Source organism: Trachurus japonicus, chromosome 13 (genome assembly GCF_045865225.1).
Source record: "Trachurus japonicus isolate A0001 chromosome 13, Traja_1.0".
Taxonomy (NCBI): domain Eukaryota; kingdom Metazoa; phylum Chordata; class Actinopteri; order Carangiformes; family Carangidae; genus Trachurus; species Trachurus japonicus.
In genome coordinates, this window is record NC_140919.1 from 38,300,376 (window position 1) to 38,314,768 (window position 14,393).

A 14,393-nucleotide genomic window follows, 5' to 3' on the forward strand; every position below is an offset into this window, starting at 1 on the left:
CACATGATGGACCTATCTCATTCCCTGCTTGTGCTGCGTGACTTTTTTCAGGTACATTAGCAAGTGCTGTAGAGTAAGAGTGAGCACCTTTACCTTAAAGGGATAGTTCAACATTTTTGGCAAATTGGCCCATTGCCATACTCCTTATAGTCATAGCAGTAGGTTTGTTACCTTTAATTGTCGGTGCAAGCTATTTTTAGAACGGCGGAGCAGAGCCGTGAGCTGCTCAGAGCTTTCTTCTTTCTTGGTTTCCCTCATCAAACTCATCCAACAACTCTAAAACACTCTACTGGACAAGTTGTGACCTGCACATTCACCACGCTATGAGATAATAACAGAACGTTACGAGACAGAGTTGTTTTAGAGGTAAATTCATGCAAAACCGCTGATGCGCGTTCCAGTTGGGGTCAGTTTTTCAGCAAGCAGTCTCTGTATTTACCTGGAAAACAACTCTGTCTTGTAACGTTCCGTTATTATCTCATAGCGTGGTGAATGTGCAGGTCACAACTTGTCCACGAGAGCGTTTTGAGGATTGTGTATTTGATGAGTTTGATGAGGGAAATCAAGAAATCCCATGAGCCTCCGTAGCGTAGCGTTGAGCAGCTCGCGGCTCTGCTCCGCCGTTCTAAAAATAGCTTGCACCGACAATTAAAGGTAACAAACCTACTGCTATGACTATAGGGATTATGGCAATGGGCCAATTTGCCAAAATCCCTTTAACGTTTGCACAAGAGCAGCAACCGAACAACTGGGGGAAGAGTCACTCTTACCTTTTACCTGAACTGGTTTCTATTATGTTGCATCTATTAAACCAGTATATGATTTATATCATGACAATAATTTACAACCACACGGCAGTTTTTGAAGTCTGTGCAGAGACATTTTGAGCTAAATGCTGATGCCTAACAACTGAAACAAGGGATATTAATATTCATCATGTCTACCATCTGATTCTAGCATGTTTCTATGGTAACAGACACAAATTACAGCTGAGGCTGACAGCAAAAACATCAGTTCTGCAGGTGATTTGGTCACAAACCAAGGCACTAAATTAAAATTGTATCCAGCTGATGAAAAGTAATACCTACAACATGTGCTTCTAAGCGGGGCTGTGAATGTTTGTACCAAATGCAATGCAACAAATATTAACCTGTGCCACTGTTCAGTTGCAGAGTTTCACCAAAGTTAATATAGCCTAGCTACTTCATGATCTATAGAGACAAAGAATCAAATATGATCTCCTCTCTAAATAAAACAAAAAACAATCATCAATCACATCGCATTAACAACCAATATAAATCCTGCAGTGGGACTATTCTTTCAGACATTCTTTGCAATATACTGGATTACAGGGAGAAATGATTCTGCTGCATGACAAGTGCTAAATCTGCCTTGCGTAATTTATCATACCACATTGATAACGTAGGTGGACAGGAATCAAGCCAAACCTGCAGGGTTTTAAAGGTGTGTAAAACACAACATGATGCTTACTAATTTAGTCTTGCAACAACAACAACAATAATACATGACTTTGGATCCATTATTGTACTAAAGCCAAGAAATTTAATTTCTCAGTCTCTGTTCAAACACAAAACCCTGATGGTGTGATCAACCAACGTGACCGCATGCCGAATTATTATATATTATATTTATATGCTGAAACCAACACCTCACACCGACACAGGTGGTTCTGTTATTGTGTCTGCAATAACTGCTTTTCACATATACTATGAAACTGAAGTTATTGTTAACTATGGCAAGTTAATAAAAACAGTGAATTCTTCCATCAAAAATCAAAAACTTGTTCTTATGGGGTTGCTCTTGTGTGTAATCTGAATTTGGAAGAGCAGTCTAGTTTAGATACAAAAAATAACAGTCCAAAATGAATCTCCACAGCATGTGCATTGTGTGTGTGTGTGTGTGTGCAGTGTGTGTTTTCATAGATGGGGCCTACATTAGAAAAACTCTCTCGGCCCTCCTGTGCCTACGGGTTCCAGCTATTGAAGTTGTCCTTTCTCACAGAGTAATGTGCTATTTCACAGAATCACAGCGATTCCTCTAATCATTCACACAGTCAGAGGGAACAAAGACCAAGCTTGAGATAACAAACTGTGCACTGAGAGGACAGCGTCCTACCAGCCCCGGGTTCTGGTCCTGTGGGCATTCTTTGGTGTTAAAGGTGCCTTTCCCACAAATTTCTACCAGTGGGACCCTGTTTTATAAGGGCTTGGATTGTTGTTTGAGTGTAAGATGACCCTGGGCTTTCTTGGACCCCTACACACTTTACAGCCATCTGACCATAGGCATCGGTATCCCAGACAATAAGAGTCTGTCTCTTTTTACAAATTGACTCGCACCTTGCCAAAAACTGCAGGGTGGTGGCTAGGATGCTGACATGTCTAGAACATTGGAAAACATCAATTCAGCTGTTTCCATCTCAAGCTTTCATTCTTCCTCATCACTTTCACTCTTTCTCCGCAATCCTTCCAAAAAAAGAGAAGAATACACAGAAACAGATGGGATGTGACTTCTTGCTTCATCTTCACCTCTACAAGGATATGATAACCATAATTTCTTACTAAAACAACACAGTTTAAACTATGCCTGCCCTGCATCTCAATGATTATTCTTTGTCATTCAAATATACCAGATGTTAGAGTAATGTTATTGCTGTGCTTGCCATTCCACGTGCATTAGTCTTTGATGTTACTACTAAAACAATAATGGTTGTCTTTGTTGAACTGGTACTCGGGACGAGTGCAAACAAACACACAGGGGAAGGAGGTAGCATCAAAGTCCAGTGGCAGTCTCTGCAGCTGTGCAGGCAAATCCCTCTGCTCGTCAGCTGGTGCAACACAGTTTCTTAACTCAGACAATCTAATAAAGGGAAATAAATATGCTTGGAAGAGTGTTGGTTTTACCTTTGTCATCACTGCATCAATTTGTAGACACCATGCCGCTATTAAAATGATCAAATAGTTTCTAAGAAACTGCTTTCACATTTTCTATTAATGTCAATTAATTTCCCTTACTTTACTTCTTGTTTCCACCCCTCATTTGCATTTGTCCTCAGAGGATTTTTTTTAACTGAATGATGCAATACTTGTTACTTGTTTCAAGCTTGTGAATGTGGACTAAAAATCCATTGTATTTGACTACTGGGCCTATAACCTACATTTGTCAGAGGAGAATATAGCTCCTGACATGTATCATAGCCGAATAACTGTTTGTACATTTTCTTAAGGACGCTCTTTCCTCCCATCAGCATTACTGATAAAATCTGCTAGAAAATGGTTCCCTTCCTTCAAGTTTTGTGTAATCATCCAACCAGGAGACGTCATCATACGTAGATGGGATATTTTGCTGAAATTAACAGCTTGACAACCTCCATTTTATGAACAATAATAGTCTTTCATATAGCTTATTCTTATTCTAAATGTAGCCTAGAGAACTTCCATATAGCTAATTGATCTTTGACTTTTGGTTATTCTTCTTCACGTAAGCTTTTATAGCCTCGGCCTATAGGCTATAGGGCCTACTGTTATTTTATCTTTTAATCTTTCGAGTTTGAACCAAACATCATCACACAATCTTGTGCTAGGAGTTAAATGCAGTATTTAGAAATGGATGCAAAGTACACATGCGTAAAAAAACATAGATAAATTCCTATTGTGTTTTAATCATAGACTTAATAGTGGGATGTAGTCATAGACTGGCTACTTACATTACGGTTTGGCCCCGCCCCCTTACGTCACTGAATGGGCGTTTACCTTCCGTGGATACTAGCGGGTGTCCTGTAGCGCATGTTTCACTAGCGACAAGGAAGCCGGTATCTGCGCCAGTAACGCCAGGACTCGGTCCCTCCTCAGCATCAGTCACTTTTTTTTTTGGACCGGTCGACTACTTTTTTGCCTTCAGGTTAAGTTTCATTGTAAAACTCTGAGCGCGCACAATGGCTGAGAAGATTGACATGGAGGAAGGAAAGGCAGCAAACGGCGAGGCACACCTCGACGAACCGACGGCCAACGGGCTCGGAAACCCGAAGATAAGCAGCCCGGAGCCGGCGTCCCAGCGGGCGAAGAGGATAGTGATGGCCAACCTGCTGGTGATCCTCACCGTGGCCGGGGTCATCATCGGTGTTTTCATTGGACTCGGTCTGCGTAATGTGACCCTCACCCGGACCCAGATCATCTACATCGCCTTCCCCGGAGAGGTGCTGATCCGGCTGCTGAAGATGATCATCATCCCCCTGGTGGTCTGCAGCCTGGTGTCCGGGGCGGCCAGCATCGACCCCAAAGCCCTGGGCAAGCTGGGCGGCTGGGCCATGCTCTTCTTCCTGGTCACCACCCTGATAGCCTCGACTATCGGCGTGGTGATGGCTTTCATCATCACACCTGGGTCCGTGTCGATGGGGAAACCCAAGATAGCCGGCTTGGACGAAGAGGTGCCCGCCGCTAAAGAAGTCATAGACTCCTTCTTGGACCTGGTCAGGTGAGTCCAGCCCCCCGCCCCCCACCTTAACCTACTTTAACCCACCTTAACCTACCTTAACCCACTTTAACCCACGGCTCTAGCTAGCTCACCTGTCCTGCGGAGCCATAACAATAATGTAAACGTGCGAACCCTTCCGCGTGTGTTTGTGGTTAATTAGGCGGGATGAAAGGGTGTCATCACACTGACAAACATTTCTAAAGATACAGAGACGCTTATTTTTCCTTTATGTAACCACTTAACTTTGTTTCACGAGCCATAAAGAGAAATATTGTCTGGGTATGAACCACGGTTGTCACACGTGTAGCTAAATTAATCCGCCCATAGCTGCCTGTGCTGTGCTGTGCTGTAACGACTACTAGCGTTGCATCATCTCCGGGATGGTCAGTCGGTTAACTCCGCCGGTCACCGCCTGCCTGGCCACACACAGACACAGACACGGCTTTTTTTAAATTTTTTATTACACATTCAGACTCATTAAAGTGCTGTTTATCACTTGGGCTTTATTTCACACTGTGTCTGTCTACACAGAAACAGACACGTGGTGTTTTCATGCCACAACACGTGTGACAAGATCTTTTCCTGTAGGGGCCGTCCTGGCTGTTAGTAAAAATAAAGTTAGCAGCAGCACAACCTCCCCTCCCCAAGAGCTGTTTCTGATGATTGTTTAGGGTTAGGTTTTGCTATAAATTGACTACCAGACTCTGGAGGTAAAAGCTAGCTAATGTTCACTAAAAAATCTGGTCTAACATGCCAGAGGTGTTTAAGAACTGGCTCAGAGCCTCTTGGCCTTTCAGACTTCAACTTTTTTTTATTTTTTCCACTTGGAAGTCAGAGTGCATGCATTCTTCACCACACTGCTCTAAACTTGCCAGCAGCACCACAGTAAATCAAGTTGTTGTTGTTTTTAGGAAACCAACATGTCACACTCATGGGACATGATCCATGTCTCATCTCATCTACTGAGGAATAAAGGGGAAGCACCTAGTCTTCAAAGTGGGCACACAGTCCGCTCACACACTGAAATACGTAGTGGCATGTCAACATCTGACACATCATCACACCGTTTTTTCTTTTTTCTGTACATACGTAGAACATCTTGCATAACATGTTGCTGAAGGAATGTAGTTTCCTCTCTTCCTCTCACCTGCCGTGTTTCACAAAAAACCCCAAAACAAAACAAAAAACTGGAGGCTTTGGAAGGGAGCTCAATGCTTATCTGAGCCAACAGTAATTTAGTAGATTAGTGGTAGCGAGTTTATTGAGCTTTCAACTTCTGTGCACATGACCACCGAGGGATGTTTCCCTCCTACAGAGATGAAAAGCTAGACTCTATTGACTGGTAATATCTGATGTAATTTGCACCACAGGCCATTCACAATTCATTATATCTGCATGACAAAATAGACTAACTACTTGTCTTGAAGTTTTAATGTACAATCTGTTTAAAACGATTATTGTGTAGGTGTATCACAGGCACCAAAACTTATACAGTGATACTATGCTCTGTATTTAAAGTTGTCTCTCTGTTTCACATCTATGCACAAGTCTTTTTTTCACATATTGCAACAGTCCCTCTGGTTAGTTTGAACATTCCTTTGAGTGTTCAGTGCTGCTCTACATGAATGATGAAATTGCGAACTATAAAATCCCGGAACCCCCCTGACCCCCCTCCCACCACTAAACTCTTGGCCCTCGTCCTCCTCAGGCAGTGTGACTAAGGCCTGGAAACCCCTCCTAATAACCCTTCATGCTGGCCAGAGCCAGATTAGAAAAACACAAGAGTAACAGGGCAAAACTTATCCATTCACAGATTAACATTGTTACCCTGATGTTTAGCAAACTCTTACATAACCATATCTACACGCTGCAATACAGTCTGGTTTACAAAACTCAGATGAGGTGCTTAGCATTTTGTCTGACTCGGGTTCACGTCTGCTGCCTGGGATGAAAAAAAAAAAAGATCTCATAATTATAAAGAGCTTTCACCAAAGAGTGGCTTTACTTCTAGAACCGGTGCAGTCCAGTTTATTGTTGACAGATGACACTGAATGCAACATTTCACTACAGTTGTCCAGTGTTATCTAGCGCCCTGTTGTGTTAAAGGAGTAAAGAAAACATCAGAAAGGTAATGTTTATCTCGTGCATGACACATGCTACAGTCTCGCATTCATGCACCACACACTTTTAAACATTAGCTTAATAGGACAGCAGGAAAAACCCGTGCCACTCATTAGAGCGAGCCCAATCTGAGCCGGTGTCCTGGTGAGCTCTGGCAACAAAAGACTTTGACTGAGGAGCTGCTCATCGAGGCGTAAAATTTGCCCCGTCATTGTTGGCAGACACATTCTGAGACTGTTTGATGCTTATGCACACATGTTTGAAGATAAAGACAGAGTGCCAGCGCAGGGGATGTGACAGGTCAACTTTGAGGTGAGCCACTCCTACACATCCTTGTTGACATGCCTTATCGCCTGCCTTTGCTTGTCTCCCCACTATAAACCAAACAGTCCACATTCACGGGTGACGGCCGTCATTCACTGCTGGAGTCATCTGCAAACTCTGACGGTGTACCGTGTTTGCCTGAGTCTCACAGATTTCCTGTTGTTATTCTAAGAACCTATGGTATTGAATAACTTGGTAGTCAGTATTTTGTCCTTTTGAAATTTCAAAATTCCATACTTTTCCATCCAAGCCCCTAATTTCCAGACTTCTCTGTAAAAGAAAATTCAAATAATTTGTGACATTTGAGTAATTAGATGTGTATTTAAATAAATTATGCAATTAATTGTTTGTTTTAATTATTCTGAATTTATATGCCATCATGTCACCAAGTAATTTCCAGGAGATTGTAGCTAGGTACAATAGCGCATACAAAATAATTAACCCAAATAAATTCAGATAAGTCCAACGTTGGCTTGATATTTTCTGGTCCATCCTCCCTTCCTTCTTCATTTACCCTGTCAATCAAAGCAAAATCACCGGGGATGGGTAGGAAAATGAATGTTTACCATGGGGATAGCCACAATGGCTCACATGGTAGTGTGTTTATTTATCACATGGACCAAGCTCCAAGGCCTTTGGCTGCATTTCACGCCCCCTCTCTCTCACCCTAACTTTGCTGTCAATCGCCTACTGCTCTATCAGAGGGAAGGAAAATATAACTCAGAAAATGTCTTAAGAAAATAAATGTTTACTGTTCCACGCAGACCTGCAAGAGGCGTTCCCTTGATTGTTGCCACATCCGGGAACTAAGTCAAGACGCTGGGCACTGGGCAGATGTCAGGGCAGAAAATCTCATTCCAGCAGACACCCACCGGGCGGTTATCACGTGTGCCTGTCGTTTGTCATGTGATATGTACATGACTGAAAATAACTACACATGACGTATGACAACCTTGGGTAAGGGGGTAAAACTTCCTCTTACCTTAAAATACATGACTATAAATACCTTATTTCTTAAAAAGGACCATGATGTCAATGTCAAACCTTACCAACCATCAGAGGATGGAAACACGACAGGAAGTGAAACTCAACAGTTGTAGCTGTTTTGTAAACGCCTACCACATTTACAAAACAGTTTTGAACCTGTGCCAAGAATTAAGTCGTCGTGATGATTCAGCGATGCAACCGGAATTCATCCACCTTGCAAATTTACAGAGAGGGGAAACGCACAGTGCAGGGCGTATGTGTATTGTACTCAAACATTAACCTTGTCGCACACTTTATCATACATGTTAAAGCACTGTAGGACAGAATATAGACTTGACAGCCTGTTTTATATGTCATCACACACAGTGGTAGTTAGCTGCAGCACCAGCACCAGGCTCAGGCAGTGTTGCAGTTGTATCACACCTAACTGTTTTAGGCCAATCAATCCCCAAGGACTAAACTGGCACAATGCAAAAGTGTGTCCTCACTCACCATCGTACCAGTCGTTTGAAAATATGTGAGTAATATGAGTACTACTACTAGCACATTTGAATATCCAAATGAAGTCAAACATGGACTTGAAAGCCTGTCAGCCTTGTTTTGTCTTCATGTTTTCTGGCTCTTTGCAGAGCAGCCAGGATTCAGACTGTGATCCAGTTGCACGCTGCTGCCTGCTGCCCTGTCACATGGTCACATGATATTTAATCCTGATGCACTATGGTTCCAATAAAAGGGGGGAATGAATGGTTAGAAAGAGCTTGGGAAGTTAATGCCTTATTAATCTAAATCCATTACAGGCAGGCAGCTGAGTCCAGGGGTATCGGGGGACACATAGGTTTCACTAGTTCTTAGGAGATTTAATGTGCAGCTGGACCTATGTACCAACCATGCTTGTTAGTGGAGAATAACACCACAGCAATTAGAAATGGGGCCACAGAGGGGGGAAAAAGGGGATTAATAGTTAAATTCTCTCAGCTATTTCCACATGATCAACCTTGTGATTCTGTCTGTTTGAACCATCACTGACGTCCTACGGGGGCAGAGCTGCTGTCTCCGCGGGACAACTGCTGACAGAGCTTCTGCGTAAGACAGGAGCCTTTCTCAAAGTTAGGCGTTGCATGATGCTGCTGGGTTGTTTTTTGTACTTTTCTTTAAACGCTGTGCGGTGGGCAAATGGCTAAGAGTTCATCAAAAACGAAATAGAGCTCACAAGAGACCAGTTCATTGCGTCCCAAAACGTGTCCTTCCTCTGAGCGCCCATTCGCATAAGTGGTCATGGTTGTTTTTCATGCAGTTGTGTATGCAGATGGAGGGGAAAGAACTAAACACAGCATAGCACTTTTATTGTGTTATGCTCTTTAGCAGTAAAACGTGCAATTTCCCTCCTTCAAATTACAGCAGTGTCTTTTTCCATCTGCCTTTTGCCAAGGGCCTGTGCTACGCACTGAGCAAAGGAATTGAAACTATTTTGTTTTTTGTACTTTTCTCTTTCCGCAGAAACATCTTCCCCTCCAACCTGGTGTCGGCCGCCTTCCAGTCGGTGAGTATTGCTTCTGGATTATACTGTATCGTTGTCTGAATGAGATATTCATATGAACTCAAGGTGAACCGACTGACGGTGTGTAACTTTCTTTTCCATCCAGTACGCAACCAGCTACAAGCTGGTCACAAGGAACGGCACCGATGGAAACCCCAACATCACGGTGGAGAAGGTGAGCTAAGTGAATGACTTCATACTTCCACATAGAAAATGACCAGATATGACGATGTGCTCCTATAATGACGGCCGGTGTGGATCTATGGTATTTCTCCAGGTGCCCATCGGAACGGACCAGGATGGCATGAATATTCTCGGTCTGGTAGTGTTTGCCATTGTGTTTGGTGTGGCTCTGCGGAAGCTGGGAGAGGAGGGAGAGATCCTCATCAAGTTCTTCAACTCGTTCAATGAGGCCACCATGGTGCTGGTCTCCTGGATCATGTGGTAAGGAAGACCTATGAGTACGAGAGGCTGTGTTACAAGACTATTATTATGTAAGGGATGATGCCCAACGAGGTGTCCATTGTCAGGAGTTAATGGACAACGCAGAGGTGTGAACCTGAAATTTGGATACCTCAAAAGGCATTATCCTGCTTATACCATGGTCACTTACAAAGAAATAAATATAGCATCAATCATTTATACTTTAAAGAGATAGTTAACATTTTGGCAAATTGGCCCATTGCCATAATCCCTATAGTCATAGCAGTAGGTTCGTTACCTTTATTTGTTGGTGCAAGCTACTTTTAGAACGGTGGAGCAGAGCCGTGAACTGCTCAGAGCTACTCTACGGAGGCTAATGGGATTTCTTGGTTTCCCTCATCAAACTCATTAAATACACAATCCAAGAACTCCAAAACGCTCTGGTGGACAAGTTGTGACCTGCACATTCACCACGCTATGAAATAATAACGGAACATTACAAGACAGAGTCGTTTTCGAGGTAAATTCATGCAAAACCGCTGATGCGCGTTCCCATCGGGGGGCAGTTTTTCAGCAAGCCGTCTCTGCATTTGCCTCGAAAACAACTCTGTCTCGTAACGTTCCATTATTATCTCATAGCGTGGTGAATGTGCAGGTCACAACTTGTCCACGGGAGCGTTTTGGAGTTGTTGGATTGTGTATTTGATGAATTTGATGAGGAAAACTAAGAAATCCCAATAGCCTCCGTAGCGTAGCTCTGAGCAGCTCACGGCTCTGCTCCGCCGTTCTAAAAATAGCTTGCACCGACAATTAAAGGTAACGAACCTACTGCTAAAACTATAAGGATTATGGCAATGGGCCAATTTGCCATAATGTTGAACTATCCCTTTAATGGTTGAAATCATAGGTTTTTCACAAGGAGCGGCTGAGCGGACTTTTAAATATCTGCTGTGGCCGAAGCGTAGAGCCACAGCGACACAAACGCACCCCGTAAACAGTAAAATTAATCTCTTGTTTATGACAGATACGACTACACACAATACATAATACAATAAACCCCTTCATGTTGTATGAAATCATATGTTCCATACAACCTGTTGGGGTTTATTTCTCCATAACAACCTCCAAACTATACATTATCCCTTACTTAATGGGCACCCTTGTAGCCAGTATTCTCCCAGACTATAGTATAACTATGGTTGCTGGACTGTTCCTTCTTTTTCCTCACCCTTCCCGTCTCTCTACAGGTATGCCCCTGTTGGTATCATGTTCCTTGTAGCCGGCAAGATCGTTGAGATGGAGGACGTTGGCACACTGTTTGCCAGTCTGGGGAAATACATCGCCTGCTGTATGATTGGACACGCCATCCACGGCTTCTTTGTGCTGCCGGCCATATACTTCGTCATCACAAGGAAGAACCCATACACCTTCCTCTGGGGGATATTCACCGCTCTGGCAACCGCCTTCGGAACAAGCTCCAGGTAATAAAGCCATGGCTGTTTACTTCTCCAGCTGTCCAGCAACACACACACACACACACGCTTGTTCACCTGTTCTAAGGCACACACATACGCACACTCCGCTCTTTCCACAAACACACGTGCGCATACCTTTTTTTTTCCGCTGCCACGCGCTCACACCTCCCCTGTTTGTCGGTTAGCTCCGCCACCCTGCCTCTGATGATGAAGTGCGTGGAGGAAAATAACGGCGTGTCCAAGCAGATCAGCCGCTTCATCCTGCCCATCGGTGCAACGGTCAACATGGACGGAGCCGCTCTCTTCCAGTGCGTGGCCGCTGTCTTCATCGCCCAGCTGAACGACAGATCCCTTAACTTCATCCAGGTCATTACCATCCTGTAAGTCCTAACACACGAGTCACACAACTAGATTTAACTACCGTATGTCTGCTTGTCCAGTCGCCTCACACGACAGGCAGCTGAATACAAATACAGATGGTATGCAGTCAGTGTCTTACTATGTCGTCTTCTCTCTGACCTGTGTCAGTGTGACAGCTACAGCGTCCAGTGTCGGAGCAGCAGGTATACCCGCTGGTGGTGTGTTGACCCTAGCTATCATCCTGGAGGCGATAGGACTGCCCACCAACGACCTCTCGCTCATCCTGGCTGTTGACTGGCTTGTGTAAGTACAAAACATTTTTGTATTTCATTTGTCCACAGTCCACATAATCAAATTTGGACATACAGTGGCATGCAAAAGTCTGGACACCCCTGGTCAAAATGTCTGTTATAGCAAGTGGAAGATGAAATGATCTCCAAAAGGTATAAAGTTACAGATAACACATTTTTTCCACACCTTTTTATATTTTAAAAGTGTAAGCTGCAAGTTTAATTCCTCCCGGCCAGTAGGTGTTGCACTCACACCAGCCCGCTCTCGCGCCAACCTTCAATTGTACTGGTTGCCAGGTAACGCTTATAGGGAGCGGCTAGTAGCTAAAGCTAAGCTAACGCTAACCGTATTTTACGAGCAGCAGCTCCGGTGTTGTCCGCGGACTGAAAACACATCTGAATCATTTCACACTAACTCACCTGCAGACGAACCCGACAAACCCGCAGCATCACGGCTGCACCGGAAACATTACAGTACCGGCTGACCGTTAGTTAGCATTAGCATTAGCACAATGCCATTTCTCCCTGAGCTCCTCCTCACGTGACATCAACGTACTAATGCTGTTCGCGCAGAGATCATTTCATGCAAACGTAACCAGATGTAAATATTTATGTGTTTTGGACCTGTCAAACTTAAAACAATTATTTTTATACTATAAAAAAAAAAATTCTGTAAAATTATTACTTTTATTCTTTACACCCCTCTAGATGTTCTGTGGATGTATTATTTTTAACAAATTTATCATAAAAGTTGTAGCTATAACCTTTAAACATTATAAATATATTTTTATATTCATCTTTTACATTTTCAAAATGACAGAAAAGGAAAAGGGGCCTGCAGCAAAGGTTTGTGCACCCTGCATAGTTAGTACCTAGTAGCCACCCTCTGGAAACTATCACAGTGTGTAAATGGTAAGTAGCTGGTCTGATACCTTAGTCAAAGTTATCTGAGAGGTCAAGTCTCCTGGGTTCCCCATTCTTTTGCAGGCTGTTGCTTTGTTTCCCCTTTTCAATAGAAAACAAAAAATGATACACCGATATTGCTTAAAATATTGCAAAAGAGTGTTTCATGTTTAACTTCATACCTTTCTGGAGATCATTTAATCTTCCGCTTGTTTAACTGTTCACATTAACAGACATTTTGACCGGGGGTGCCTTTTGCATGCCACTGTACCATGCTTCCTGACACGTGCACGCCCAAAATTCTTTCACTGGGATGTTAAGTGTTTATTCATACACTCCGTCTTCCTTTTTAGTGACCGTACCTGCACAGTGCTGAATGTAGAGGGTGATGCCTTCGGTGCCGGGCTCCTGCAGTACTTTGTTGACCGCACATCCAAACAGGAAGGAACAGAGCTGAGCGAGGTCAGGCTGGAAGGCAACCCATCCGCTGCTGAGCCCGAGAGTTCGCCACTCATCGAGAAGCGAGCTCTGAGGGAAGACAAAGAGTCCGCCATGTAAACCGGTTGCTGACGTTATTAAGAACTCCCTCGTTTATCTCACACTCCTGCAAGCTGAAACCTGAGGTTCAAACCCCTTTTTATTTTATTTTTTAAATTTTTTTTATTTCTTTCTTGCCCGCAAGAAAAGAAAGAGTGCAAGGACAGAGAATGCACGTGCACACTACAATGCAAAGAAAAGCCCTCTGTTCTTAACAGTTCTCTGGGGGGAAAGCTAAAAAGATCTAATTCAAAATCACAGGATTGTAGGACGCTATTGGACATTTAGTCTAGCTGCTGTGTTGACTCAGACTGATGGTGCATTCAGTCTGTCCTCACTAACTTTAAAGGCAGAATTTTATCATGTGACCAAGTGTGTGTGTCTACCAGGTGTAGACGTATCATGTGACAAACATATACGTCCACTAGGATGTCAAAAGGCCACACCAGAGACCGTAAGAAAGGTCAGATCAAATGTTACAAATATAGAAAATGTTACATTCAGTTACATGGGTATATTCACCTTTAGGTCTGCTGCTGTTCAGTTCTCTTGTCTATTGCTGATCCTTTATTTAACAAACCTCTGGTGATCACCACACTATTTGCTACTATTATTCAAAACCATGTATGACATGGAAAACATGAACATTTCTGACTTAAAAAGTTACAGAGGATCACCTTAACAGCTGGATGCACCCAGTCTGAATTGGCAAAACAGGGTTCATATTTACCTAGAATCCGTTTATTGTTTTTGTTTTTGAATTTGTCACCTTTTTAATTTTCCTTTTATAGTAAATAACCAAGGAGAAAAATGTTTTTAATCTGTATCAATATGCTGCAACACATTATCCGTTTCATTATACATGACTATTGCCATGTTCTTGTTAATTTCATCAATTCATTCAACGAATATGGCTGTGACTATGTATGAAGAAATGCACAGATT

The 14,393-nt window shown here is 43.1% G+C and overlaps 1 protein-coding gene across 1 annotated transcript; it reads left to right on the forward strand.

Annotated features, from left to right (window-relative positions):
- The first annotated feature begins 3,753 nt into the window (after positions 1-3,753).
- Positions 3,754-13,728, forward strand: slc1a5 (solute carrier family 1 member 5). Its single transcript, XM_085796453.1, has 8 exons — positions 3,754-4,491; positions 9,421-9,463; positions 9,567-9,635; positions 9,738-9,904; positions 11,131-11,364; positions 11,544-11,738; positions 11,887-12,021; positions 13,265-13,728. The coding sequence occupies exons 1-8, from the start codon at positions 3,953-3,955 to the stop codon at positions 13,467-13,469; spliced, it is 1,587 nt and encodes a 528-aa protein (XP_085652579.1). The 5' UTR covers positions 3,754-3,952; the 3' UTR covers positions 13,470-13,728.
- The last annotated feature ends 665 nt before the right edge of the window (positions 13,729-14,393 follow it).